A 27,765-nucleotide genomic window follows, 5' to 3' on the forward strand; every position below is an offset into this window, starting at 1 on the left:
ATTATTATAAAATTGATAACATAATTATAAACAATGACCTGGATGCGATCCTTGATTGGATGGGAGTTTTTGCATTCTTCTCTGTACTGTACAAGAATAGAGATAAACAGCATACTATTTGCCAGCACGTACGAGGGAGGCGAAGATACTATCTTCTTTCTTCATCAACACATTGGGAGGGTCGAACTCAGCCACATGACCGTCACTAAGTGTTAGAATGTTGTCTGAATCCATGATGGTACCAACACGATGCTGCAAGGAAATCAAATACACTCAAATGTTGAGAATAGTATAGTCTTTTGTTGTGTACACATTCAATAACTTTGAACTTGAAACGAACCCCCTACATATTTGTATTTGATTCATCAAATGAAAAGTTAACACTTTGTAAAGCTCAAATGGAAAAGAGAAATGATCGTGTTCAAGTATTCTGACTTGAAGGGGCCCAATCCTTATGTTGTACTCGGTTATTGGTAAGTAAAATACACATGCAAGTTACTTTTGACAACGCGTTGTAGATATGATAAATACGTTTGTTTGATGATCTTTCTCTTATGTTAAATCAATTGATAATTTCAAATAAGAGAATTGACAATATATACACATACAAGCAAAACATATTCTTATATTGAATATAGGAATATGCTCCAAGTGAATATATTAAAGAGAGCTTTCTGTGCAAATGCAGGAACTATTTCTTGGAACAAACTTCATTTCACTATAAAGAAGACACCACTTTCCCCCTTTTTTTTAGGGAACATATTCTCAAGGAATTTGAAATTACGCCTGATATCGTGTGTTTTAGTCTGTAGAATCTTTTTGGTCATTAAAGGTAAGCAAACACTTAACGTGCAATAAAGTTGCTGTGATTATTCACTCTTCTGCGTAGTTTCCAATGGGTGAAATAATTTCATTTAGGTACAGGTGGTGTAAGCATACATATTTCTTGTGACAGAGATATATTGATCGAAGTGATAGCTTGATAAACTTTCACATTCACGTGTTTTTTTTTTATTCTTTTTATTCGTTTGCATTGTTTGTACACATGTTTAGGTTATCAATGTCATGGTGATGGTTTTAACAAATAAAATTCAAGTTTAAATCTAAGTAAATGAGTGTGAATATTGTGTGATAGTACACCTTATGGGAAGATTCTGACATGATTGTGGTAAAGTTGTAATGGAAATAAACTACTCGTTTCGCCGTAGGCATTTTGATATATTTATAGCATTACTTACTGCAATGGTTATCACTGTCCTATCCTGGAACACGTCAGCAACAACGTCTTGCAATATCCGATCCTGCGTTAATTTACGGAGAGAAAGATAAGTAGTTGTAGTTGAATAAATCAATGGGCCTGCTATACTCTCACACAATGAATAAGGAGAAGGGATACCGGTAATACATTGGTAATGCTTTGCGCAATGCTGCGTGACTTTCACCGCATTAACAAATCCATCCGTCTAAAGTATCATGCGTATTTGATTCTTATGCCCCTACGAAAAAATAACAATGAAAAGTTTCTCTCATTCTCTCTTTCCCTCACTTTCCCTCCTGACTATCTCCATATCATCACTATGTGTATGTATGGGCCTACTCAAGTACGAAAGGTCAACGGTGAGAATAGGGGAGAGAAGGTTGAGGGTAGGGTGATGTGGAGAAGATTGTATCAATCATGGAAGTAACAATGTGCAGACATGGCTTTATCATCATGTTGGATTGGGAATGGGAAGGGGACAGATAATTTACCCTCAAACGTCATGAGATGCTCTATAGACAAAGTTATATTGATTTTAGGTAAAGAGAAAACCGGAGTGTTAGGATGTCACAAAAAGAGATTCATAGAATTTGTGTTAACAATAATGGCAAGGTGACTTGCTGAATAACACAAAGTAAACAAAGAAGCTTGTACAAATCTCTCACATGCCAAGTTTCCATTTGCTACCACAAACACATTGACATGATAGATACTCTGTTCAAAAGACTGGTTGAGAAAGGGAGATGGGATAGGTTTGGATCTCGGAGGGAGGGGATGTATAGGGCGAGTTTCTTGGAGTGCCTTGAACATGGATACTGATGTTGATGTAAACGTACCGTCTCCTGGTCTATGGACGCAGTGGCCTCATCCATGACAAGGATCCTAGAATCTCGAAGGAAGGCCCGTGCCAGACAGAACAGCTGCCTCTGACCTACGCTGAAATTCTCTCCACCTTCCGTCACAACGTAGTCTGAAACAGGAATGGTATAACAGGTGACCAATGTAAGATTTGTTTTAATCCAGTGTACTGTTTCCGAGTTTTCTCATGTTTAAGAAATTAAACCCTGTTGTATAAACAAGATTATGTGTGTTTGTGTGTCACGAGATTGAAAGTATTTTCATGCGTTTGAAACCAGTAGTCAGAGTGTGGTATTCTCCATTTCACTTGGTGACAAGGAAGGCTAAACCATTCGGTTCAAGTTATAGTCTTGTCAATAGAAACTTTGTAGCATACAAAGCAATAGCCTAGGTAGGTTTCATTGTAAATTAGCAAAGGCTATGGGAAGGTCAAAGGTCTCACCCAGTCCCCCTTCAAGAGGTGTGACTACATCTCTGAGCTGAGCGATGTCCAGAGCTTTCCACAACTCGTCATCGGATTTTGAGTCGGACGGGTCTAGATTCCGTCTGTTACGAGTGACACGGGAAAGAAAGAAAGAAAAAATAACAAGAAGAGTGAGAGGAATGGAGGAATAAGGATATAAAGGACACAATGATAATAATTACCAATGAAACGCAAATTGTACATACCATGCTATAGAATAATGCACATTGTATTTTGTTATCTACCCATACGGCTGAATTCAACAGTCACAGCATATTTTGATATACAGGGATCGAACAAATTATCTTTATGAGTCTTGTTACTTGACAAACTAAATGAAACTATACAAAATATCATTTGCAAAATCTTTTAAGGAAAAGGTGCATTTTGCTTTGAAAACGTTATAAAATAAATATCTCAACCCTGAGTCTAGGATTATTTTGTTGATAAAGGAAAGGAAGAAATTTAGTCTCTATTTACCTTTCTATTGAAAAGTTGTCTTACGTCTAGCTCTTTCAACGCAATTGACAATCAACATCCCATAACTTTCTTCAAGACTCCGTGAATGTCATTTTGCAATATTATTGAGATTGTGTCAATACCTACTCGCACAAACGCATATTTTATACGACCACACAAACAAACACAAACACACACACATGGCACATGCACACACTGACAGGTACAAAGATCAACAAAGAGTGACGATCGCCTTTTCAGGAAAGACGTGAGACAATCACGTGATGAAACTCTTTTTGCTCACCTGATGCTACCAGTGAAAAGGATGGCATCTTGTGGGATGATAGATAGTCTCTGGCGTAAGGTGATGAGAGGAACGGAAGCAATGTCCACACCGTCTATCAAAATACGACCTGAGGACGAGAGCGATAGAATCATCAATTCATATTCACTTATATTCCTCACACCATCTTTCTTCCGATACTCTGGAATAAAGGTTGAAGACAGCTTTACATCACCTATGATTACAAGACATTCATTCTGCGAAATAAGTCAGAATCCTCTCAGTTCCATTCCCTTCTGGCATGGAATAACTTCTAATTTCCATTACCATAGCGGGGGTGAAGAAGGTAAATTCGATAGAATCCCTGTAAAGGTCTCAGTGATCTATGACTCTTACATATACATGGTTGGCTACTCTTACATCATCAAGACTATGATCCTGTTTGATCGCTTCAGAGCTGTTATTTAGCACTCACTGAAAATTAAGAAGTATAGGCAATGCCTATTTAACTTTTATTGCAGGAAATGCCTTCTGTTAATGATTTATTAGTAACCAGTATATTTCAGTCATTCTCGTCAACGTGTCTGTACCTTTGTGCTTCGTGTACTGAATTGAAAATGAAAATTCTAGAAATATTCACACACACACAATGCTTTTTTTTTTTTTTTAATGAAGACTGGACAATGAAGATTCAGCGAAAGAGATAAGCTGAAATAGATACGGGGATGATAGGTAAACCTATCATCTGTACTTTTAATGTGTTCAAAAGTAGAATAGTGCTCAGTAACATGTGTCGTTTCATGAAACCTACTAACTGCATGTAGAAGGCAACTTTAATGAATGATAGTTTAAGAGACGTAGTTCAACTTGCCCTTGAAAGTATCGATGATACGGAAAAGGGCTAAGGTCAGAGATGATTTTCCACTTCCGGTCCGTCCACAAATACCAAGCTAGTCATGAAAAGAAAGGACAAACACAATAAAGATATTTTAACCTTTTATGTACTTGCAGTGCCCATTGCCACTGAAAATTCAATATCGTTGCACATACTAATACTGTACAAAGTCAAAGTTAGTAAGTATGAAATCGATAGCTTTTTGACGAGTAGAATTTTAGCATGATGATGACGTTAATGGTTGACTGAGAAAATTATTTGCATTCGACTTTATCCTTGTCTCTTCTATGTCAATGTTAAAAGGAGAGTACTAGTTATGATGCAATACTATATTTCCTGTGAACATTTTGCATGGTTGAAAACAAGGCGTGTCAGTTTAGCAACGGAACGTAAGGATGAGTTTTGCCATGTTTTGAGGTTATACACCAACCAACAAAAGAAATGACAGATTTTTTTTTTTTTTTTTTCACTGTGCACTCTCTCGTTACGCATGTTTGGAAGTAACCGATATGAAAAATAGAAATGACTTCTTCGCATTCATTTCTTAAGACGTCTTGGTAGTGTACACATACATGTTTATGATAGCATTATAGTTACGTTTCAGTCTATTCATAGTCTACATCATTATGAACGCTGATTTACATCATCTAACAGAGTTTATTCCTGGCCAAGGATCAAGGAAGACAAAACAGTCAAGAGCACACTCTCCGGGAGGCGGAGAACGTTTTATTACCTTCTGTCCGGCAGGGATGGTCACGTCGACATCGTGTAGTACCGGGTCCAGCTCGGGCGCGTAGCGTACGCTGATCTTCTCGAGGACGATCTCGCCCTTGTCAGGCCACTCTGGGGGTGGCTCCAGGCCTGACAAAATGATATTACATAACTTTGTCACCTACATTAACAGTTCTAACAAGGAGGTGGAAACTACTTCCCTGAGTTCTAATCAGCCTCTTAAATATCAAAAAATAATCTGCTTCACACAAATATAATTTGTTTGGAAACTGATTTAAGTTTTTCTATGCGGAATTTTTGCTTTGGCATTGCTCCACAAATAAAAAGCTCAGTCACTGGTAAACATTTTGTTGTTATTTCTGGTCTAAGGTAGTCTGATTATCATCAAAACAAACGGAATGATCACATACAAGAAATCGTAATATTAAGGAAATACAATGTATAATCATAGTCGATTATCATGCCAATATTATATGTAGGCCTATCTATCTTCTCTTGCAATATCTTTACAAGAATCATCTGTAAATTCAGCTGAGAATGTGGAATGTCAAAGTCCCTCCCCCCTCCCAAGTCAGCTGTTAGCTTTCTTGTTTCTTTTTAGGGCAACAAATTCAGCAAGAACTTTTAGCCTACCGTCGTAGTCTTCGTTCTTGACCTCTGTGTAGTACCGAATTCGCTCAATGGCGTTCATCTGGAGCTCCAGATCGGCGCAACCTCGGACCACCATGTTCATAAAGATGGAAATCTGTTGTGGAATAGAACTACTGACGGCTTCAAATTGTGCAGCTATGAGTTTATTATCACCTTATACGATAAGATTGATCATCGGTATATCGATTAGACAACGTTCTCGTTTATGATCTCGAGTTTGACGTGAATCTGGGATCTTTGATATCGATTGATTCAAGTGTTCTTTGTGAAAATCAGGTCGCTGATAAAAGAAAACTTTCGAACTTGCAAATGATGTAATAATGTACTTCAAATAAAGAACCTCATTCAATACTAAATTGAATGAAAACTATCATGTAGAAAGTGATGAGCATGGACAGAATCAAACTTTATCACAAAGGAGGTGAAGTTAGTGGTTGTCTTGTGTGGGCCAAAGACTAGGTGCTATTGAAATGTGATAATTACTATCATTATCATTAACTTTTAATTGCAGCGAGACTAGCAGTCATCGCTGCTCACCAAACAGCAGCACAATGCTACTAGAGTTTGTGTATTCACGGTGAGCACACAACACCCACGCTGTGGAACCTCTCTCGGCACACCTGAGAATGATTATGCTTAAGTCTCCAGACAGAGATATGTGTAAAAATCAAATAATGTTTTAGTAGGTTTCTCTTGTGCAAGAAATTGAAAGTCCGAGCAGTGAATAATTCAAAGTAAATAAGATGTCATTGCATAGGAGGCACAGAAAAATCTTCAACTGCTTTATTTGCCGTTTAAAAATGATACAAAAAATCAGGTCTATAGGATGTACATGTACGTGTATATTGATAGAAAACAGATTGGCGCAAATGATATTACATACGATTATATATATTCCTTTCAGCCTACCGTTTTCCTAAAGACTGGACATGATAAATAATAAGGAAAAGGTGTACAGCATACTGCACCTCGAGTGAGTAAGTTATAGCCAAGCCAACAAGACTGGAATCCACACTACCGTAGATGGCGCCTAGCAGAGCCGAGAGACTGGCGATTAACACGATGACAGCACCGAGATAGTCCTGTGAACAGAGATAATGTCGTAATACATTTTTATTTCTGACTCTTGGTATCACATTAATGTGTCTTGGAAACAGGCAATTATTTTTTTCCTCGCATTTGCTCATGAAGCCACAGCTGAAACTCAAATACATTCTTGTAGCTGTCACGACAGAAATACCATAATATAGCATAATGGCACTTGATCTTGAGCAAAATGTCTGTATAATCAGTCTACCCCACTTTCTGTAACTCACCAGACGAATTGCAAGCCACCGATTTGCAGTGTACAGGTAGACCAGTGCCGTGTTGTTCTTGTCGATCTTACCAAGAATGTTTCTGAAAAAGCGTTTCTCATCTCTGTTAGGAAGAAAAAAATTAAATGACATTAATTTAATTCACCACTAAGTTTCCGAATAGACTCCAAACAGAACTCCTTGAAATCACCAATATCTACTGCGTACTGAGAAATGTTGTAAGAGGATGTGTATATCTTGGACAGCGGTGTTCCTATAACTCGCAAACGTTTTATTGGCAAACCGCAAAAATATCGGTTTTGAATAGCAAGGTAGCTTCATGAAATTCATACGGCAACTCAAGACATCTTTCGTTGGTGAGATAAAGCCCTGCCTCACCTTACGGGGAAATTTGACAAACGGATCATGATTACAGAGTTATAGGAGAAATCTATTCAAAAGCCAATCCCTAACAATGAGATCTGAACATATGGAAGATATTTCAACATATTGTCATCGTTGTGTTTGAATATGTATTTTTCATGCTTTCAAAATTTGGGACTATTTATGCCTTGCATAGACTGAGAAGAATTATCAATATCTATATCACCTACTTGTATGCACGTATGATAGGAAGACCACCCAAGGTTTCAGAAAAATGTGCGAATACCGGAGACCTGGTGACGCTTTCCAGACGTTGTAACATCCTGCGTAGTAAAGCAGAAATTAAGAAGGTAACTGGCAGAAGTAAGCTTCACTGGTTTGATCAGTTACAAACAATCTGAGCTGTTTTGACAGTTGACACATACTGAGTATAATCATCATATGTCATATCAACAACTCTTTTGTATGAATCAAGAATCATTTATCTTTACACATCCTGGCAACACTTTAGGTGTAGAAATTTTGTTCAGACGGCACTCAAAGAAAAAGGGGAAAGAGATCGAGCAGAAAGAAGAAGAAGAAGAAGAAGAAGAAGAAGAAGAAGAAGAAGAAGAAGAATAGGAGGAGGAAAAGGATAAAGAAGAAGAAGAAGACAACGAGGAAGAGGAGGGGGAAAGGAGAAAGAGAGAATACAATATGTATCAAGACATGTCCATTCTACTGGAGCTGTAGGCGTGGTAGGGCCTACACACGGAAACGGCGGACAGACGGAACCATAAAATAACAGTTCTTATGTTGTGAGAAAGCTATCCTGGGTAAAAATCACCATGCATAATCGTTACAATAAAGTTACAAAACTTACCTTGACGTGGCCACGAAGTAAACAAGGATGATGAAAAATATGATGCCGATCGGAACGAGGAAGATGACGAAGTAGACGTTGACGATGGAGTTGACGATGAATGAAGCGATGACGCTTACCAGTGTGTTGAGTAGCATGTTGCAGGTGTGAACCAGACGCTGGGATAATCGTATAAGATCATTACAACAAATACTGTAGTAAACATTCCGCTATTGCCCATTGTCCTGGATACTTTCATATGATAATATAATGGCATTTTTCATCATAGTAATTTCAAAGATCTGATCTCGGAAATCATATAGAACTGTGTCTCACAACTGTTTATGAAAAAATGGATTTAGCCAGGAAGAAAATTTTCTTCGATTATTTGCAAGAAGGCAATAATTACCTGATCGATCCACTGGGTGTCGCTCGACAGTCTGTTGAGAATCCGCCCAATAGGTGTGGTGTCGAAGAACCTGATTTCAGAAAGTGAAAATGAGAAAATGAAGTCATTAAGAGTACCGCTGAATATAAAGCTGACATCTCAACTAATTGGAAGTACACTGATTACACAATGGCGACAAAGTATTCACTGATGTACCGAAGAATTTGTTTAACAAAAGCACAAACTCCATTACACGCTCAAACTTTTAAATTGGGCATTAAAAAAAAATAATAAATTTTACCTACCAGAATATGTCATGAACTGAACATCCTATGAGAACTATGGTTTGCAGGAATCGTTAGTTTATCACAATTTATCTTTTCGTTTTCCATTATCTCAAAGCCTCTATAAATGTTTATTCAGAAAATTAGGCCATATACCATATTACTATTATCATTCCACATTTAACATGCAATGATAAACCCTCATGAGAGAGATGGTAAAATGATTCATTACAACAAATGAGGTGTAAGAATGGTGCATATACCATCATTAATTTCGAGCTAGAAAATTGCCTGGGTTAAGGTTTTTGTATACCGAAAATAGGAGTAAAGACAAATATTTGTCGTCTTATTTCTCTCATTTTCATCTTTCAGTCCTTTTCTTTCATACAACCTTTGTTTCGAAGATATATCTTTTGGTTCACAAGCAAGTGTGATATAACTTTGAACGGATGGACGAATTTGCTATAAGAGGAAAGGCTAATCTACAAAATCGTTTGATTTGCCAGGAAACCTTGCACTGTCGAGAGCAAGACGTTAAGTACAAAACAATTTGAACGTCACCTTTTTTTTTTTAATTTTTACTTCTTGTCATCGTTACTCTGTTGATTGCGTTCCATTATACTATCTATGTTGACTATGTATAATGACTGTGCGTTTGTTGTTTCTGTAAAAGTCGTTACTTTGATGAAAACAGAAAAAAAATATTGTAGGAATTTTACCTCATGGGTATGCCGATGATATTCTGGACCAGTGCGAAGTGGATGGCTCGAGCTGCCAGCAGTGCTCCCAGACAGCTGAAAATATTCGATAAGATTGACCCAGCTACGGTAGACACAGAAAATCCGGCGTATCCCCTCAGGTAGTAGCTTGTTGATTTGGTTTCCTATAACAGGTTACGACACAGACAAACAGTATATACTCAGTATGCAATCTTAGCTAAGTTAGATATAAGCATTTGAACCGTTTAACTTTAACCTTTGAGACATCATGATTCTGAAGAATTAAAACTGAAATTTGATTGATAGAATAGAAAACAACAACAACAACATCATCATCATCACCACCAATAACAACAACAACCAAATGGTATGACGTACAATGTATCAAGAAGAAGGTGAACATTTTGAGTTTTGTTCTCACGTTTGCGGGCAATAGGCCAGATTCGGACCAATCGGAGAGCCAGAAGTTGGTAGCCACCTGGAGACCACTCCTCATAGCAACGCATCCAATCATCAGACAGGCGATGGAGTATCCCATCGACTTGAAGTAATACATGTACATCATGTAGGACACTGATCCCTTCTCTTTCTCCTCTTCCTCGATTAGCCGGCCTGTCTCCTCCGCTAGGGTGTGTAGGAAAAGCGATCAATGTAACAAACGATCTGTTTCTTGTTCAGGTATAATGTCGCGCAAAGTAGATGACGATGACTATAATGGAGATATCGATGACTGTTATGGAGGTGGTACAGATGATGAATGCACTTAAAGTGATGCCGATGGAAATAATTGTGATGAAGTCAATAACCATGTTGATGAAGGCAGCGATTAGCAACAATTGTGTTCCTAACAATGATTGAGCCAATGACGATTTTATGTTGATGACTAAAATGTGATGTCTACCACTGTGAGGACGGTCATAACGACGATACACGGCACTTTTATTTATCGACTGTGATCGCATCAATAATTAAGAACGTTTCTACAATATGAACTATTGATAAGTTCGTTAGTGATATTAATGTTCCAGCTATCTCGAGGTAATAGTTATGTAATACATTCATGAATCGTGTATCAGTGAGTCCTCTGGAGGAAAGGGGGATGTTTTGAGTATACTCAAGCTGTGGGTACAGAGTGATAACTGTTAAAGATGTTTGGTAGGCTTTATTGTCTTGGACACCATGGAATAACAGATCTATCATGTATAGACAGATCTGAAATGGGCTATCCACAGCTACATATTTCATTATCATTGCCACAGTCATGTAAATTTGTTTTCATTGTGTTCTGATATATCAATCATGTTATGTTCGACGCTGTTTATGTTTGTACAGGATTTTACTGTTTCGGACATGAAAACGAACGAACGAACGAACGAACATACAAACAAGCAAGCAAACAAGCAAGCAAACAAACAAGATGCAAGATGAAAACTAGACTTAGATAGCAAGTAAGAGTGACTTGCAAACAACCATTAGGAATGTTCGGTACAACTTCTTAGATTCTAAGACATAAAGATGTTGATGTTGAAATAATGCATTTCTCTTCCTCCACACTACCTGATGTTCCTGGAACTGGATCTTTGTTGACGGAAATCTGTCTCGATAGCTGTTTCTTCAGGGCTCGCCTCTCTTCCAGCAATGTCTCAGACTCGGCCCCCGACGCCTCGGCCTCTGATTCCGTTGCCTCCTTCAGCATGCGTTCCGAGTCGGCCAAAAGAGATGGGTCAGCCTCCGCCACCTCATCAGGCGTGCCCTGACACGAGATTTTACCGTCTTTCATCACGATTACCTGTCAGGAGGTCGAACAAGGAGTGTCCATGAATACCAAAGTGCGAGATCATCAAGATCTCCAAATGATCATTGTAATTTATTTAATCATCCACGACAGCAGCAACATCGAGTATAGAATGAAACATCACTGGTATACTGAGCATGCGGCCGAGTTAAACACCAGTCATCGATTTGGTAATTGCTGAAGATTCAATGCAACAGGAAGTATCAAGAGAAGTAGAATACAGAGCAGACAACATTATAGTTGCACGACAGATCATACAATGATATTCTATTAACCCATCACCTTCGTGCACATACAGTTAATGTATATAGCATCACAAACACACTTTCAAATGTATGTATATATTGCATATGACACATATTCTACCCCTCCATTTGTCCCCTTTCTTTCTCTGTCGCAGACTATCTCTGTCTCTCTATTGTCATTTGTATATTACTCTATGTTCACAAACAACGAAAGGATGGATAATCAAAAGCCTTTGATTCTATGATTTGCCTGATATAAAAATTCGTATTGCTGATAAAGGATTTCGCGTTTGTATTTAACTTTCAGATTACTTCCTGAAATTTTTGACATGATACTTTACATAGACAGACATACGAGCATTTGATAATACTCATGATGAATTTCGCAGCGCAGGGGGAGAAAAAACAATTTTCTTGGTGGTAAATCACCATAATTTTGTTCAACGTTACAAATTCAGTTTGAATATTGGTATTCCTACCTTGTCAGCGTCAGGCAGATACTGCAGCTGGTGTGTGACTAGGATCACTGTCTTCCGTCGCTTCTTGAGGATGTTCTGGATACCATTCTTGAAGAGATGCGATCCGACGTGCATGTCAAGTGCAGAGAGGGGGTCATCCTGGAGACAAACAAAGGACAACGAGACAAAAGTTTGGAAGATTTTTTTCGACAACGATTAATGCATAATAATTTATCTCATTGTGAATTCTTTCCGAGGAACAAAATCTTTATCTACAGCAATTCTGACAAAAGGGGGTCATCCCCCCAGACCGACACCCACGAGTCATACAGCCCACAAATTCGACATTGAAAACAGGTCCTGAGTCATACAGCTCACGAGTCATCCGGTCAATGAGTTCGACACTAGGTAAATAAAGCCCATGAATTCGACACTAGGTAAAAACAGCCCACGGGTTCGACAGATACAACACAAGCTTAATGTGTCGGTCTCGGAGTGCCGATCTCATGGGCTGTATGACTCGTGAGCTGTATAAAATATCGTCATGGGCTCTACGACTCGTGAGCTGTATGACTCGTAGGTGTCGGTGTCGTGATGTGCACCCGCCAAAAGGGGTGGGGTTGATCATCATGATCTGGCAAGGATACATAGTCACACGTACCAGGATGATGATATCCCTGTTGGCGTACAGACTCCTGGCCACACTGACACGCTGTTTCTGTCCACCACTCAGGTTGATTCCCTTCTCACCGATCTCTGTCATGTCTTTTCCTGGAAGCATGTCGATGTCAGGCTGCAATGCGCATGCGTCAATCACTTTCCGATACCTGCCAAGGAACAATGAGGAAGACAAATTTTTAATAAGTTTCCAGAAAAGTTTTTAAAATGCTTCAATTGAGCTATTGAAGAAGCCCAACACTGCGGAACCTATAAGTAGCATTTTTATCACATAAATCTGAATTAACGGTATGCGTACATTACAAAAAAGATAAATATGAAATTTTGCCTTTCCCCGGATAATGAAATTAGTTGCAAGCACATAATGTGAAAAAAAAAAACTATTTTTGAACAATGATGTAATACAGGTCAATAGGAAATTTGTGAAATGACGACTTTATTCCCTCTTCCAATTCACATGTGTTTGCTACAAATACATGTATCTCTTATTTGTGAAAATTGATATTTCATAACTTTCTTGTTCTGGTTGTGATTTTGAGAAATCATTACCATTTCGTTAAAGTCAACTTGAACATGATTTAAACTTTAGATATTTATCGCACTGCTACCACCACTGGTGACAAATGAAATTCTTACATGCTAAGATTGACTTCTTCCCCGAAGATGATGTTCTCCTTCAGTGTAGCGTTGACGAGCCAGGCTTTCTGGGGGGCGTACGCAGTCGACTTGGCGTCACTACAACCAAGGGAGAGACACTTATTTCAAAATGACTTATATTGATTTTTTTGATATATTCTTTGACCGAGAAACATATTTTCTTCTCGACAACAAATACAGTACTTATCATTACTAAAGCAAGATGTTGGTCTCTTTAAATTAAAAAGGTACGTCGCCTGAACCTTGGCCTCATCGATATACCTTTTACATGTTACAAGATGAAAAATAGGATGCAAGACAATGGAGTGACAACATGACATAAATCAATGTATGTGTATGTGGAAATTGTATGAGTGAACAGTAGTTACCACGAAGATGCACGCAGCTAGTGTCGTGGAAACATTTATTGTTTCACTCTCTGCCACAAAATATAACAATATATCTATTAAGAAACTACTATCGACCGCAAGTAACACTTATACTATGCTATATCCCAACAGTTCTGACACACCTGCTCTAATTGGGATACACCTGCCTGCAGTCCAATAAATTAGGACCATGCAAATTACTCATCCCACACACTCGCCGTAGTCCCTTCTCGAATTCCTCCTTGTTAAAGGCATCTATTTACCACCATCCTTACCTGCTAGTTGCGACAGAACCCGACAGTGTGGTCATCTCATTCAGCATGGCGCTCAGCAAAGATGACTTTCCGCTGCCCACTTGCCCCACAACAATGGTCAGCTTCCCTGGATAGAGAAGAAGATAGTAAAGGACGGCAAGGTTATTTAAGAGGTGGACTATTCTCCTTTACACCATGGAGCAGTAGCTTCATGCTTATACCTCCCTGGCTGGATCTGGTTGGATCAGGGAGGTGGGTCCTACTTCCCAGGTTAGATTGTTGAACTCCGGGAAAACATATCCACGGCTGCAGAGATTATCGAATCACTCTGAACGGGCAGTAAAGACAAGTATCATGCAAAGCGCTCCATAAGCGCATCTCATAATTCATGAAGCCGGGCATTGGATGTTCTCGGCAAAGCATATTTTGTTGATATCATGTCTGCTGGTAAAAAGGGGACTTTAAAAAAAGTAGTAATACAATCATAACATGTCTACTAGTAGGTTTATGTACTATAAATACTACGTTGTACGATCGTTCTTGTTCACTCAGAGTAATGAAACTTTGGGAGACTAATTACAGATCTTTCGAAGTTCTCTTGTACCATATCTTATTCTTATGTACACATTTACACACACAAACATACAACACCCCAGTAAATGATAAATGAGTGATTTGTACTTTTGTGCACACACAGCTTCAGCATTCGTTTTAACACTTCAATGTTGTATCCAAGAATGGACACTGTAATTATAAGTCGGATGTACTGCGTATTGTCGGTTTGTGTGTGTGTGTGTGTGTGTGTGTGTGTGTGTGTTATGTTATGTCTTGTGTTTGTTTTTCATATATTTCACACACGATCAGAAACAGACTCGGATCTCTCCTCTTACCTTTAGGAATGTCCACATTAATGTCTGTGAGGATGGGTACATTGGAGTCAGGATCCCACGTGAAGTTTCCATCATTGATCTGTTGCCAAGCAACAGGATAGTAACAACTCACTATCTGGTAACTCGTGATGACAGTTATTATGATAACAAAACACTTTCACAAATGGTAGAATATTTTCAGCCACTAAGACTCAATTGCAAATAATGATATCACATGGTCTTCTTTACCCAGGATAGCCTCTTCAGTGCTGACACTAGCTGTTCTACCAGAGGGTATACTGTCCTACCGTGTTTGCTGAGTACCCATATACACCTGGGTTGAGAGGGACATAGTGGGTAATAACATCATGTACAAAGACCTAAGCACTGGAGTGGATTTGAACTCGGGTCCCCCCGAGTGAAAGTCAAGAGTTAAATTTGCCCACTGTGCCACACTGCCAGGAGGAGGAAAGGGGCTTTTTATTCTCATAGGTCTTGTTGAGTATAAACTTCCCTCTCCATTACGTCTTCGTAAAGAAATTGGTTGTAAAATTATACTTTAACGGACAAAGTGGACGTACGTAGCTATATGGCGTCCGTGTCATTGAAATGATGTCATACATCAGCGTCATATGTGATCATTTTTTTTAAAGTTGAGAGAATGGATAGCTTTTAAGAGTCTCTCCTCTACAGGAATAAGCTCACTAATCGAAGAAACCTGTCGTTACATTTAGGAAAAGCTCATTAATGCGTACTTTAACGATGATTGTATCTAACATGGGAAAACAATTTTCAAACGAAGCTCCTCACAAACTGCTATCAAGCTCACCCGTATGGCCACATCAGATGGAAGTCCGTCTTTCTCTCCAAAGAAAGTGTCTTCCTGATAATCAGTGGCTCCATAAGACAATGAAGACTTGGGAGATCCGTCTCCGCTAAGGAGTGGTGTCTTCTTATCAGGCGAGTCTGAAGCCGTCTCTACACGTTTGCTTTTCTTTGACCGACTCCTCCCCCAGCTGGGCTGTTTCACATCGATCTCAAAGTCCTATTATGACAAATGCATATGGAATAAATTGGTAAATGCAAAGAATTTTTGGACAATGTTTTCTTTGTGGGCAAGAGGTACTGTGTCTAAATCCCCAATACACAAGAAAAGTATTGCCTGTCAATTAAAGTCGACAAACCCCGAAAATATCCCCATAAGTTCTTGCACACATTCACCAGCGAAGTATGTAGATAAAATGGGCACTGCTTATTGATATGAGGAACTTTTGGAATCCTCATATTTATGTATTCCTTAACATGGGCTTGGACTTTGACGTGTTTGAGGCGAGTTGGAATATATCACCAGCAAACCTTATTGTAAAAGGGCTCAAACTGAAATACATCAAAATTATAAACTCAGCTATAAATCTATCTTGAAAATGACACGTACGAGTTTGTCGGTAGACGTGACACTCTCTGCACTGTCAGTGGCCGAATCGACACCGTCTGGGAGCCCGCTGATGTCTCCAGACCGACCTTCAACCTCTGGAGCGAGAAGATATTTCCGCAGACGGGAGGTACTGACGATACAGCCGACGAATAGGTTGATGACGAAGGGAAACATGAAAAGCGGACCGGCGATCTGGTTGAAGAGCGAGAGAGAGGTGAAGACGACGTCGGGTGTGAGAATCTTACCAGTCACCGCTGTGTACGTCCCGAATGACTGCAGGAAAGTGAGGACGGTAACGGGAGGACACAAAATACATGTCATTAATTCAAACGGCATCAAGTGATGAGGTCAGAGAGTTCAAAAATAAATTCGATTGAGCACTTACATGGAAGCCCTTTATCAATAAGATAGTAAAATAATAAAAAGTAAATTCCATCATATATTTTGTTCGTCTGACAATAAATAAATCAATTCAATTTGGCAGAGCTACACAACCACTTTGCTTATCGTATCATGTTCGTGTCATACAGATGAAGCCAAAGCAATGAGTACAAAAATCATTAATAAGAAATATGGAGAAATGAAAAAGCAAAACAAAAAACAAAAACAAAAACGGAGGTGTACTTACAACAAGGGTAACTATGATGGGTGTCGCAGCATTGATGACAACTGTAAATAAAGGAACAAAATAATTCATGAAACATGCATGACGTCACGGTCTTCGTACACAACAGTCACAAGAGCAAACCTTTCTCATTCTCATTCATAAATATATATCTCTTCTTATTTCTCTTTATTTTCAGTCTTTATCCTTCTTACTATGTTAGTTTAGAAGCTACTTCTTTTTGGATTTTTTTTAATATTTTATTTTGCATTTATGCATACAGTGTATAAGTTATTTTGATTATGGTTTGCAATTTGGTAATCTAGGGCCACCTCTCATCATAATACATAATGGTAACATCAGGCCCAAAAGACCAAAAAAAAAAAAAAAAAAAAGTGAGGGGATCACTAGTAAGTGGGAGATAACTTTGAATCAATGGATGACTTTGCTGTTCTGAAGGAAGGTTACAGCCTCCCAAAAATCGTCAGCTGGGCACTGTCAATAGCATGAGACTTCTGTTGGGTTATGGGAGAGATAAGTAGCTCTTACTTTTCTATTAATGTGATAAGAAAGTAAGAGTAGCAAGGAACAGCTTACAGGTGACAGCAAAGAAGACGTAGACTTTGAGGAGAGCGTAGAGTTCAGTGATTCTGGCCCGTTTGATGGCTTGGTAGTAAATCCTTTCCCATCCATAGAGTTTCAAAAGCTTGATGCCCTGTAGCATCTCATTAGAGATTTTTAGTCGAAAGTCTGCCGCCCCCTTGAGATGGAGTGAAGAATGCATACCAAATACTAATTTTCGTTTGTCTGTGATTGGTCGAATAAGTTTTCTATTATTTATTTCATCATGTCAACAACAGCATACCAGACTTTACTGCCAGACGAATAGAAAAAAAAAATGGGAGAAATCGCCATCTTTAACCAGATTGGCTACTTTACATTACGTGGAGTATCGTTTTTCTTTGATTTTGTTTTGATTTGCTTTTTGTTGTTATAGGATGATGAGACTTGCAAGCTTTCAAATGTATTTATCTTACGCTGGTGTTCACTTCACATATAGGCGTGCGTATGGAAGGCAGAGACAAAGACACAGGATGGTAAGCTTGTAGACAACTTCTGTTAAATTAACTAATATTTATCTCGAAGTCAGTTAATCAAATAACCAAAAGCATAAACTTAAAGGATTGTTGTACTTTGTATAGAAAGAAATTCAAATAAAACATTTAGATACAAATACATTGTACTTGATACATACTACTGAATACAGGATATGACTGACAACTACAAACTTTCTAAATAGTGTGAATGAGATTCCAGCTGATACGGGATACAAAACTAATAGTTGTTCCTGACATCAGCTTGGCGACAAATTCTACTGAACGTATTCCAGAATGAGTGAAACACCACAATACACAGGCCGACAGAGAATGGTATTATTATAATAGGGAGGTGGGAAAAGTGCCCCGCCACCCCACCTCCCTGGTATACACTGAATAGCAATTAAGAGCATTCTCATTTTAGCTGCTTCTTTGACCTTTATGAATGGAAAGGCAGCGACGTCACGTGACTTACGAGGACAGCCTTGATGAACTTTGACATTGATACAGCTGCTGCTAGTTGGAATGGGATGACAAGGAGGAAGACACTAGCTCCAATCAGAGCTGGTGATCCCAGCTGTTGGTAGAGGAGGAAAAGGGCGAAGGCGATCTGGAAGTACAAAGACAGATGAAGGTTAGAGTTCACTGCTATTGGCAGTGAACACTGGGTGGTATTACTAGTTGACATGTTGTTAACATATATGTTAATGTAGCAGGAATTATACATCTTTCCCATAAATTCTGTCATATTTCATGTATCCTCTACGTCCTCAATAAACTAAACTTTGGCATTGATGAAAGTAGCGATATCGAATTTTGTAGCCCCTTCACTGTAATTCATTGTACTGATCAATATGTGTCATATCCCGTTGTAAGTATTTCACCTATTCATACCGGAACCATGGACATTTCGGCTGTCCTTCCGAGAACTTTGATTCAGAATGAGCTGTGAATAGAGATGGAATTTGTTTGCTCCTGTTTAGTGGTTCCCCTCCCCTGAGCTTTGTTGGAGTCGGTTCCCCTCGGCACATACCTTCACTGGGGTCGCCCAGACTTCGTTGCCAAGCATAAAGAACATCATCACATTATTGGCGTCGACCGACATGTGGTTGGTGATCTGACCCATGGTCATCATCCCGCCGGACATCGCATAGGTCGACAGCCGAAGAGACTTCTCATAAACTACGCTCTGAAAAAGATATAAGCAGATATCCCAAAGAAGTAATCATTCATTCGAGTACCGAAAAGGGTCAAAGCAGTATTACACTGCTAGTTACACTGCGACAGCAAAGGTAGTATGTCGTATAGACGAGTGACATCTGAAGTGGTACAATGAAGAATGATAAAGTACACAGTAAATGTGTGACAAAGAAAGTCAGTTTCTCATTACAATTTGTTACCCGTAGAAATGAGTTGCATGATCATTTGAATTCATGAAGTGGACCCCGTTTTCAATTGTTTCAAATATCTAGATTGCGAAGCATCTTGACTCAAAATCTACTGCTATTATGATGGCCAATACTGGACATTGTACATTTTTCATGCTGTTGGTTTGCAATACCTAAGCAAAATTTTAAAACCACGAAAAATTTGGCTGACACACACACACACACACCATATATATATATATATATATATATATATATATATATATATATATATATATATACATATATATATATATGTATGTATATATATATATATACATATATATATATGTATGTATATATATTATATATATACATATATATATATATATACAGATATAGATATATGATACATAATTATATCGAAATAGTATTAAAACTTGCCTGAATAGCGGATCGTGCGTGGATTCCTTCGATAGACGTCCAGAACTGGTAGGTTTGGTCACACATGTGACGGACAAGAGCCGTTACGAAGATACACCCAATGAGAATGTATGCATCGGCAAAAAACTCAGCCACACTAACGGGGTGGGGAAGTTGTGGCTGAGGATCAAGAGTTCATTGAAATGTTATATGTACAAGGATACTCATCATTGATAATGCTTTTGTGGGTAACACATCGATATCTCATGCCGAATTTACGAAACCTAGAATGACGATGAACTATTTCGTTCCTATAGCGGCAAAACTTACGTTAGCATGTCCATCGTCAACAGCCTATGTCACCTGTTTACATTCACTCACTGGATCTTTATTCATCATCACTTTACTTAAAAGTAGATTATCGAAATATCTGATGGCTTGTCGACGACAGAAAGATGAAGACAGGAGATAAAAGTTTATATATTGAAATTGTAAAACCTGATATATGAACCGAGTTGCATTAAAAAAAAAAGTCAATATCCATTGGAATTGTCTTAGTCAGTATGAGGATTGGTAGCTCTGGCAACCCCTTAAATCATCCATTAAATTGATTATGGAATATCATAAGCTGAAGATTTTTGCAGCGCTGTCATTGTATCGCTTTCAAGGGCTTGGCCCACCATCAGGATGTACGTATTCTTGTTTAACATGTACAAAAGCATGTCGACTTGTGTCGAAATCGTAATCTCGTCATGTGTGATATAGTACTTGATAGTACATAGGGGAACGGGTCAGAGGGTGTGACAATATAGTTTCCTTTTCATTTCTTTCTTTAGTGGGTCCATGATACGTGCCTTTTTGTTGTGATATAAAAGTCGACCAGAGTACACGGTAGATATACATGACCCATTGACCTCATCTGATATTCGTTTGTTTACACTGATCTTGATCACTAAGAGATATGATCGTTCTACTAAGGGACGTTCGTATAGACTTGACTCACTCGTAGGTAAATTGAACGCGTAATAAACCCTTGAGGAAAATCAGACGATAAGAATAAAAACAGAAGCCATAACAATGTATTGTGCATGCAATAACACAATGATTATAAAATCAGACATTGGAACACTGAAATAACGGCATTTGAACTCTTGCTGTAATTTTTGATTTGATTACTACTGATAAACGGAGAAGATTTTGCCGAGATTGGACTTGGGACAAAGCAATCTGGCAATATAACGCCTTCTTGAGTGTGTGGGGTGACAATGTCACCTGCGACTTTATATAAAGGTGCTGTTTTGTTGGAAACATGTAAAACCATTGTTTTTTTTTCAATGACAAGAAAGCACGCAAGCAAAACAACAACAACAACAATAAAAAACAACAAACAAACAAACAAACAAACAAACAAACAAACAAACAAAAGAGAGCAAGGACCCAGCAGCGACAGACATTTATATATATTTATGTGTCTGGCTGCTTTCCTATTTCCTAATGTGAATGGACAAACGAACGAAAGACCGAGTGTAGGACAAGTATTGACACAATTTTACCAAACATGGTAGGTTTTACCTGTTTTAATGTCCATATTGTACAGTATGTCCCCCCCCCCCAAAAAAAAAAAAAAAAATACAACCGGACTTCCGCATTGATAACTTCCAATGTGATTAAGCTGTCTAAGTGCTACTTCAGGGTCTTAAAATGTAACATCTTCGCTACATTCTGCACAGAGTGGTCACAGAGTAATGTGGATAATTGTAAAGCATGTCATGGGTCTGATTCTTCCAAGTTTAGCACTTGGATGCTCTGTTGGAACTGCATAACGTGTGAACACAATGAATAGAACTTGAAGGTAAGGGGTTCCTGACATGCTCTACAACACTCATTTCTCTTACACCACTGACGCAAATCGGAATGGGATTTTCTGTAAGATGTTGGTAATGAGTCATAGTTTTATACCCTGATATTATATTTGGATTGATTCACTATTTTTAAAGTTATCATTGCGGAGGGTCCCGTTGTCATTTTTTTTTTTTGACATACAGTGACTGCATCACACCTATACACAATATGGGGCACTGGGAAATGATGCTGAACTCCTTTCTTTTACAAAATTCTGGTCGCGTTTTGATCATTTAGCAAAACAAAACAGAACTACACCCTCTAGATGAATATAATGTTAACTTGTTATTGTCAGGACTTAGTTCAGGTATGTACCTGACATCCCAATGATAAAAACGACAACAAGCTGACTACAGGTATGCGTATATAGCTTATCAAAATGGGAAAACAGTTATATCACCAGCACGCAGAAAGACGTGAGAGAATAGCTATAGTTAACATGGTTAAGATCAATATGATTATGATGATGATGAACCATGTAATTCATAAATAAGAATGAATTTTGAACGTGTTTAGCTCTATAACATGCTCCCTTCACATGTGCTCTACTGGTTACAGTTCTTTATTCCGAAAGTTCGTTATTCCGAAGGATCTTCGTTCCGAAGTTTCGTTATTCCGAAGATTCGTTATTCCGAAAGTTCGTTAATCCGAAAATGAAATAAGGTTTGTTATTCCGAAGGTTCATTAATCCGAAAATGAAATAAGGCTCGTTATTCCGAAGGTTCGTTAAGCCAAAACTGAAATAAGGCTCGTTGTTCCGAATATGCGCTATACGGACCATATTCTATTTTCGGATCAACGAACCTTCGGAATGACGAACCCTATTTCATATTCGGATTAACGAACCTTCGGAATAGCGAACCCTATTTCATTTTCGATTTAACGAACCATAGGAATAACGTCACAAAATAATGTTCGGAGTAATGACCCTTTTTCATTTCGGATTAACGAGCCGCTAGGTATAGGGAATTTGTATGTTTCGGATTAACGAACCTTCGGAATAACGAACGTCCTACCTCCTCTGGCTCTCGGATGACGTAGAGGGTAATACCCCCGATGGCCAACGGACCGACATAGGCACCGAAGTCTGTACAGAGCTTTAGGAAAGCACCAGCGAGCATCCGAGGCCAGTATGTCGTGACGTACACCCGGGCCAAACTTGGTTCAACTCCTTTGGCCTTGGCACGTTTCTATGGAAACATAAAAAAGTATACCCAATATTTCCCAGACGGCATCGTTACATCAGTTGATTTCAATATTTGGTATATACTGTACACTGTATTTGCAATCTTTTTCTTTGTTTTTGTTTTGTGTTGTCTGCCGTGTTTGTCATGTTGTTCTTTAAGTCTGCATAAATCTAAGCTGCAATAAGAGGGACTTGCGGCACATATAACACAGAATTTTAAAGTTGCGGGTAACTTATATCTTTCACACATTGTGATTATCCTTTAACACGACTTGTGTCACAGTGCGCATCCAACCATCAGATTATTTTGATCAATTTTCCACGATCAAATCTGCACATGAATCTAAATTTGAATGATTCTTGGGGGGGGGGGGGGAACGTTAATCCTTGGAAGACACAAGCCTTAACCCATGGGATACATGGAAACTTACTACTTCTCTCTGCAGATTTCTCTTGAACCGCAAGTGGTTGTATTCAGCCGTGTGCACAGTCGAGATGGTACCGAGGTCATCGACCTCCAGAGGCTTTTTGAAACCCAGGATGAACATCCAGTTAAGCCACCAGTGCATGAGTTGAGACATAAGGTTGACATAGAGCTCCATGTAGTACATAGATTCCTTCTTCAGATCTTCGGGGTATTCCTGAATCAGGGTCGTGTCGTTGAAAAACCCGAAAATCTGCGATTTTGGCAAAGAGAACATTGTTGCTTAGTAACCGTTGACGTCAGTGAAATCTGGTCTTCGTCACATTTGTGATCACCGCTAAATTTTGTGAGTGTCTTCTCCCGTCCCCGCTCTTACGACAGCATATCAATTTCTGGATACCACATGTTTCTCACATTTCATACTTCGAGAATCGAAAACTTTTGCTTGTTGTACCATCAACCAGACCACCACCACCACCACCACCAAAAAAAAAAAAAAAAAAAAAAAAAAAAAAAAGTTACCTAATCTAATTCTCGTGTTATGACGTCATTTTCTATTTTAGAAGTCCCATCCTTGAATTTAAGGAATGATGAAACTGGACACCTACCATGATTGAGATAAAAATGATCTCCAGTAAGAGAAAGACGCTGTAGACGACGATGAGAATGATTGTGATGTCATAGATGGTGACATGGACGTCATTGAGCTCCTGGTAGTTGAGATATTCGAGCTGGAGTCCCATGGTTGCCAAGGACGCCACCCAATATAAGAGAAGAAACCAAGACATATGCCGCGAGCGCCATTGCTCCATCTTAGTAAAGTACAACAGCGACATCAGACTCCCGAAGAAAGATGATATTCCTGCCCAATCAAAGAAACCAGAAACACTCGCTTTTACCTTTTCTGTATAGCTATAAACAAGGTGATGAGTATGATTTTACATCCATATTTCTTAAACTTCTTACTTGTTTCCTTATCGTTATCGATAAAAACAGATTCAAAGTGTCGCTTTCTTGAAAATTGCGGTCTTGTTGGATGTAAAGATGAAACTGATGCAACTTCTCTAGAAACTAATACAAACAAACAAACACACACACACACACGCACACACACACACACACACACACATACATGAGATTTTTACTTATAAAATTAACCATCACAGATGCACATGGTATGTTATACACACTCGGAAAATTTATTCTTCTTTATCACAGTATTGTTCCAAAAGTGTAGTTAAACAGCAGACTTGAAGTTAGAAGTAATAAGATAAGATCAAATGTGATTGTTATGAGAAAGTCCTTATTGCCAGATTGTGATTAACCTCTTGGTGTGGAAAGGAGTTATTTTGAATGGCCTCCAGCGGGTCTAAATAATAATAATGATAATAATGATAATATAATAATAATAATAATAATAATAATAATAATAATAATAATAATAATAATAATAATAATTGTCTTGGATATAAACTCCAAATTTTATTGTCCAAGAATGGAAATTCTTTTTGCCCAATTGATCGTGGGCCCGGCAGCCACTGAGCAGCGCCGAAATGTGTCAGTAATGCCACAATATCAGACTTCTCCAAATCTGTCCTATTTCTGAGCACTCCCAATCAAGTACGAAGTTCGACCAAATTCAGTATTTTACGATTCAGTGTTAACCCTAATCCCACCGGGTTTTTTGAGGGAGGGAGATCTCGGTCGTGGATCGCGCGATCCTCGCGAAAATTTGCACTAAGGTAGAGGCCAATGTAACTACAAGACTGTATAGTTCCATTTTTCAAATTGTAATTTGTTTATTTTATATTAATTAATTTATGTTAATTTATGCAAAAATATTTTTTGCCTATAAATTAAAAAATATAAAGCTCCAAGACTTCTAATTTTTAGTGAGCATATTCTTTTCAATATCTTCAACAATAATATTGAAGCAAAATAATTATTTCCTATGTATTTTATTGTTTATTGAATTTCTTATGTATTTTTGTTTTTTACTTTTTGTTTTTGTTGTTTTATTTTCGTCAAAATTTGTCGCAGAAACTTTTTAAAGCATAATCAGGCTAAAATAGATTATTTTTATTAGCCATTGAAAGTAAAAATATTTATTTTTGTATGAATTAATTGCAAAAACACAATTTACATTGGATTTGTACACAAAATCATGTTTTTGAGCAATTTTTGGGTAGACGATTTTTTTTTTCAAAGGGACGTGGCTTCAAAACGGTATGTCCCGGAGCGACAAATTTGGTCTCAAAAGTTGCGCGATACTTGAAAGGAAAAAGTCATAAAATGTCGCGGCGAGAGCATCACGCGTTGCGGAATAATCACGCGAAACGTGGGAAAGGGGGCCAAAATGCCCCCCCCCCCCCGGGAATAGGGTTAAAGGTCGTGGAGTAAACATAAAACTTAGAAATAACACTGTTTATAGGTAAACCCTCTTATGGTGGTATATGGTTCTACCAACCTGTAAGGTAGAGATGTGGCTGTGTTGGCTGCTGGATGTAGGTGCTGTCTGTGAGAATACCCTCAGCTATGGACGCCACTGATATGACAGCTAGCACGAATGATAGGAGCCAACGTGGGGCATGGGTGGGGTAGCGGAGGAGAAAATGACCCTCCCGTTCTCTGAAACCAATTATAATTATGATCATGATAAGAACATTATAAGTGTAAAACATTTGTACGTAATTATGCTCTTCTGTGCTGCAAAAGCTTCGAATGTGGGTGACAATAATGCACAGTTAAATGAAAACGGAATGTTATAAGTCTTGATTTCAAGAGTGCTTCAGTTGGGGATATCCTGATTTCTGATGATTAATCATTCCAAATTTTAAACAGACAAGAGGAAGTACTTCCATTATTTTTTTCTTTTGCAAATAAAGGTGTCACAGTTGAACGATTGATGATATTCTGCTTTGACTGAGAACCATAATTAAAATGGTGTATTCAGATTCATTCTTACTTAAAATGAGTATGAACAAAAAGAAAAGAAAAAAAAAAAACAAACAACAACGTCAACAACACCTCAAACAGATTTGGTAGCGATAAGATTCTCACAGTTTATTATTTGATTATCGATATATTTTGTTTATAGTGTAGATAGATATCATGCATATGCGCGACGAATGGCTGTCATTTTATATCTTGTTCTTTACAGGGAAAATCCAGTCCAAAAATAAGTTAGTCTGATAAAAAAAGAGTATAATCTTACGGGTTAAAGGCATAATTTACCATTTGCAGATGAAACAAAAACCCAGCATTAGTGCTTTAAAATAGTTCTAAAATGTGAGTTTGGGATAGAAACAACCACTGTAAAAATTTGAATTCGTATAATCGATGTTAAGTATTGTTAAATACACAAAATGTTAACAATAGTTACAATAAAAATGTTTCCAGACTAAACCGTGTACAGTTACGCTTTAATGAGAAAAATACTGATATCTCCTTATATTTTAGGCTTTATTGGGAAAATATTATATGGTAGGATGTTTTGTGATACAACAGACTTACACATATGCATTAAATGTGATATCTTGAACATTTTTTAAATCACTGTTCCCACAGGTAAACAGGACCTTTAAATTATGGTAAAAATTTGAGTGAAATCGGATGAAAAATAAGGAAGTTATGAAATTTTGAAGTTTTGCTAATTTCTGCAAAACAGTTCATGTACAGCGGAAATGGATATGCAAATGAGCGAGCTAACCATGTCATAACCTCACAATTTTCTATTGTACAAAAGATGACGAAAATTCAATTTTTCTGTCATTGAAGTCTGAAACATGATGTTATTCCTAGTTGAATAACTTCAGAATAGTGATCAGTTAGATATACGAGGATTTGAGCCTCGGGCATAATTGCGTTTGAATGGAAAACTGCAAATTTCAAAATTTCATATGTACAAACTATGTGGCAAGTTGTGAGGGGATGACATACTCACTTTGCCACTGACATATTCATATTGTCCGTTCAAGAACTGTTTCCAGAAAAATTAGAGAAAATTTAAAATGTCATAACTTCCTTATTTTTCATCCGATTTCGATCAAAATTATACCGTTGAACTCGTAATATTTTACTCTTTCTTATCAGACTAACTTATTTGTACTTGATTTCCCCTTTAAGACACAAATCACACTCACAAAGTTTAGAGTTATTAATGTGGTAAATCGACACTCATATGAACTGCGATTTTACCTAAAAATGCGCAACACAAAGCCCAGAAAAGCCGTCAGGAACAGAGACGTCATTTAGGACACAATAAAAAGAAGCACTGTTATCGTTCTGAGATGATACCTGTACGACGTGCAGCAGCTGATTGCGATGATAATGACGGCCGTGACGACGACGAACGCGACCTGGGTGCCAGCAATGAAGGCGTCGATGTAGCACTGATTGCCGAAAACATCGGCATAGTTGAAGGAACGGTTGTTGAAGGAAGGCAGGTCGCTGCTGTTTGTTCCACAGAACCATTTCCAGCTCTCTGACTCCAT

General features: G+C 38.2%; 1 protein-coding gene across 1 annotated transcript; it reads right to left on the reverse strand.

Annotated features, from left to right (window-relative positions):
• Window positions 1-114: 114 nt before the first annotated feature.
• LOC140246093 (ATP-binding cassette sub-family C member 9-like) lies at window positions 115-27,765 on the reverse strand. The gene is made up of 33 exons (XM_072325542.1): window positions 27,569-27,765; window positions 25,740-25,900; window positions 23,881-24,134; window positions 23,280-23,525; window positions 22,679-22,852; window positions 19,782-19,940; window positions 19,004-19,159; window positions 18,446-18,580; window positions 17,471-17,633; window positions 16,898-16,938; window positions 16,270-16,542; window positions 15,664-15,879; window positions 14,856-14,934; window positions 13,987-14,092; window positions 13,323-13,421; window positions 12,670-12,835; window positions 12,030-12,167; window positions 11,068-11,299; window positions 9,932-10,134; window positions 9,511-9,674; window positions 8,529-8,598; window positions 8,141-8,298; window positions 7,509-7,601; window positions 6,916-7,018; window positions 6,568-6,681; window positions 5,582-5,693; window positions 4,950-5,077; window positions 4,193-4,271; window positions 3,343-3,451; window positions 2,559-2,662; window positions 2,095-2,228; window positions 1,239-1,301; window positions 115-252 (listed from the first exon to the last, which is right to left on the reverse strand). The coding sequence occupies exons 1-33, from the start codon at window positions 27,763-27,765 to the stop codon at window positions 115-117; spliced, it is 4,767 nt and encodes a 1,588-aa protein (XP_072181643.1).

Source organism: Diadema setosum, chromosome 2 (assembly GCF_964275005.1).
Source record: "Diadema setosum chromosome 2, eeDiaSeto1, whole genome shotgun sequence".
Lineage (NCBI taxonomy): Eukaryota > Metazoa > Echinodermata > Echinoidea > Diadematoida > Diadematidae > Diadema > Diadema setosum.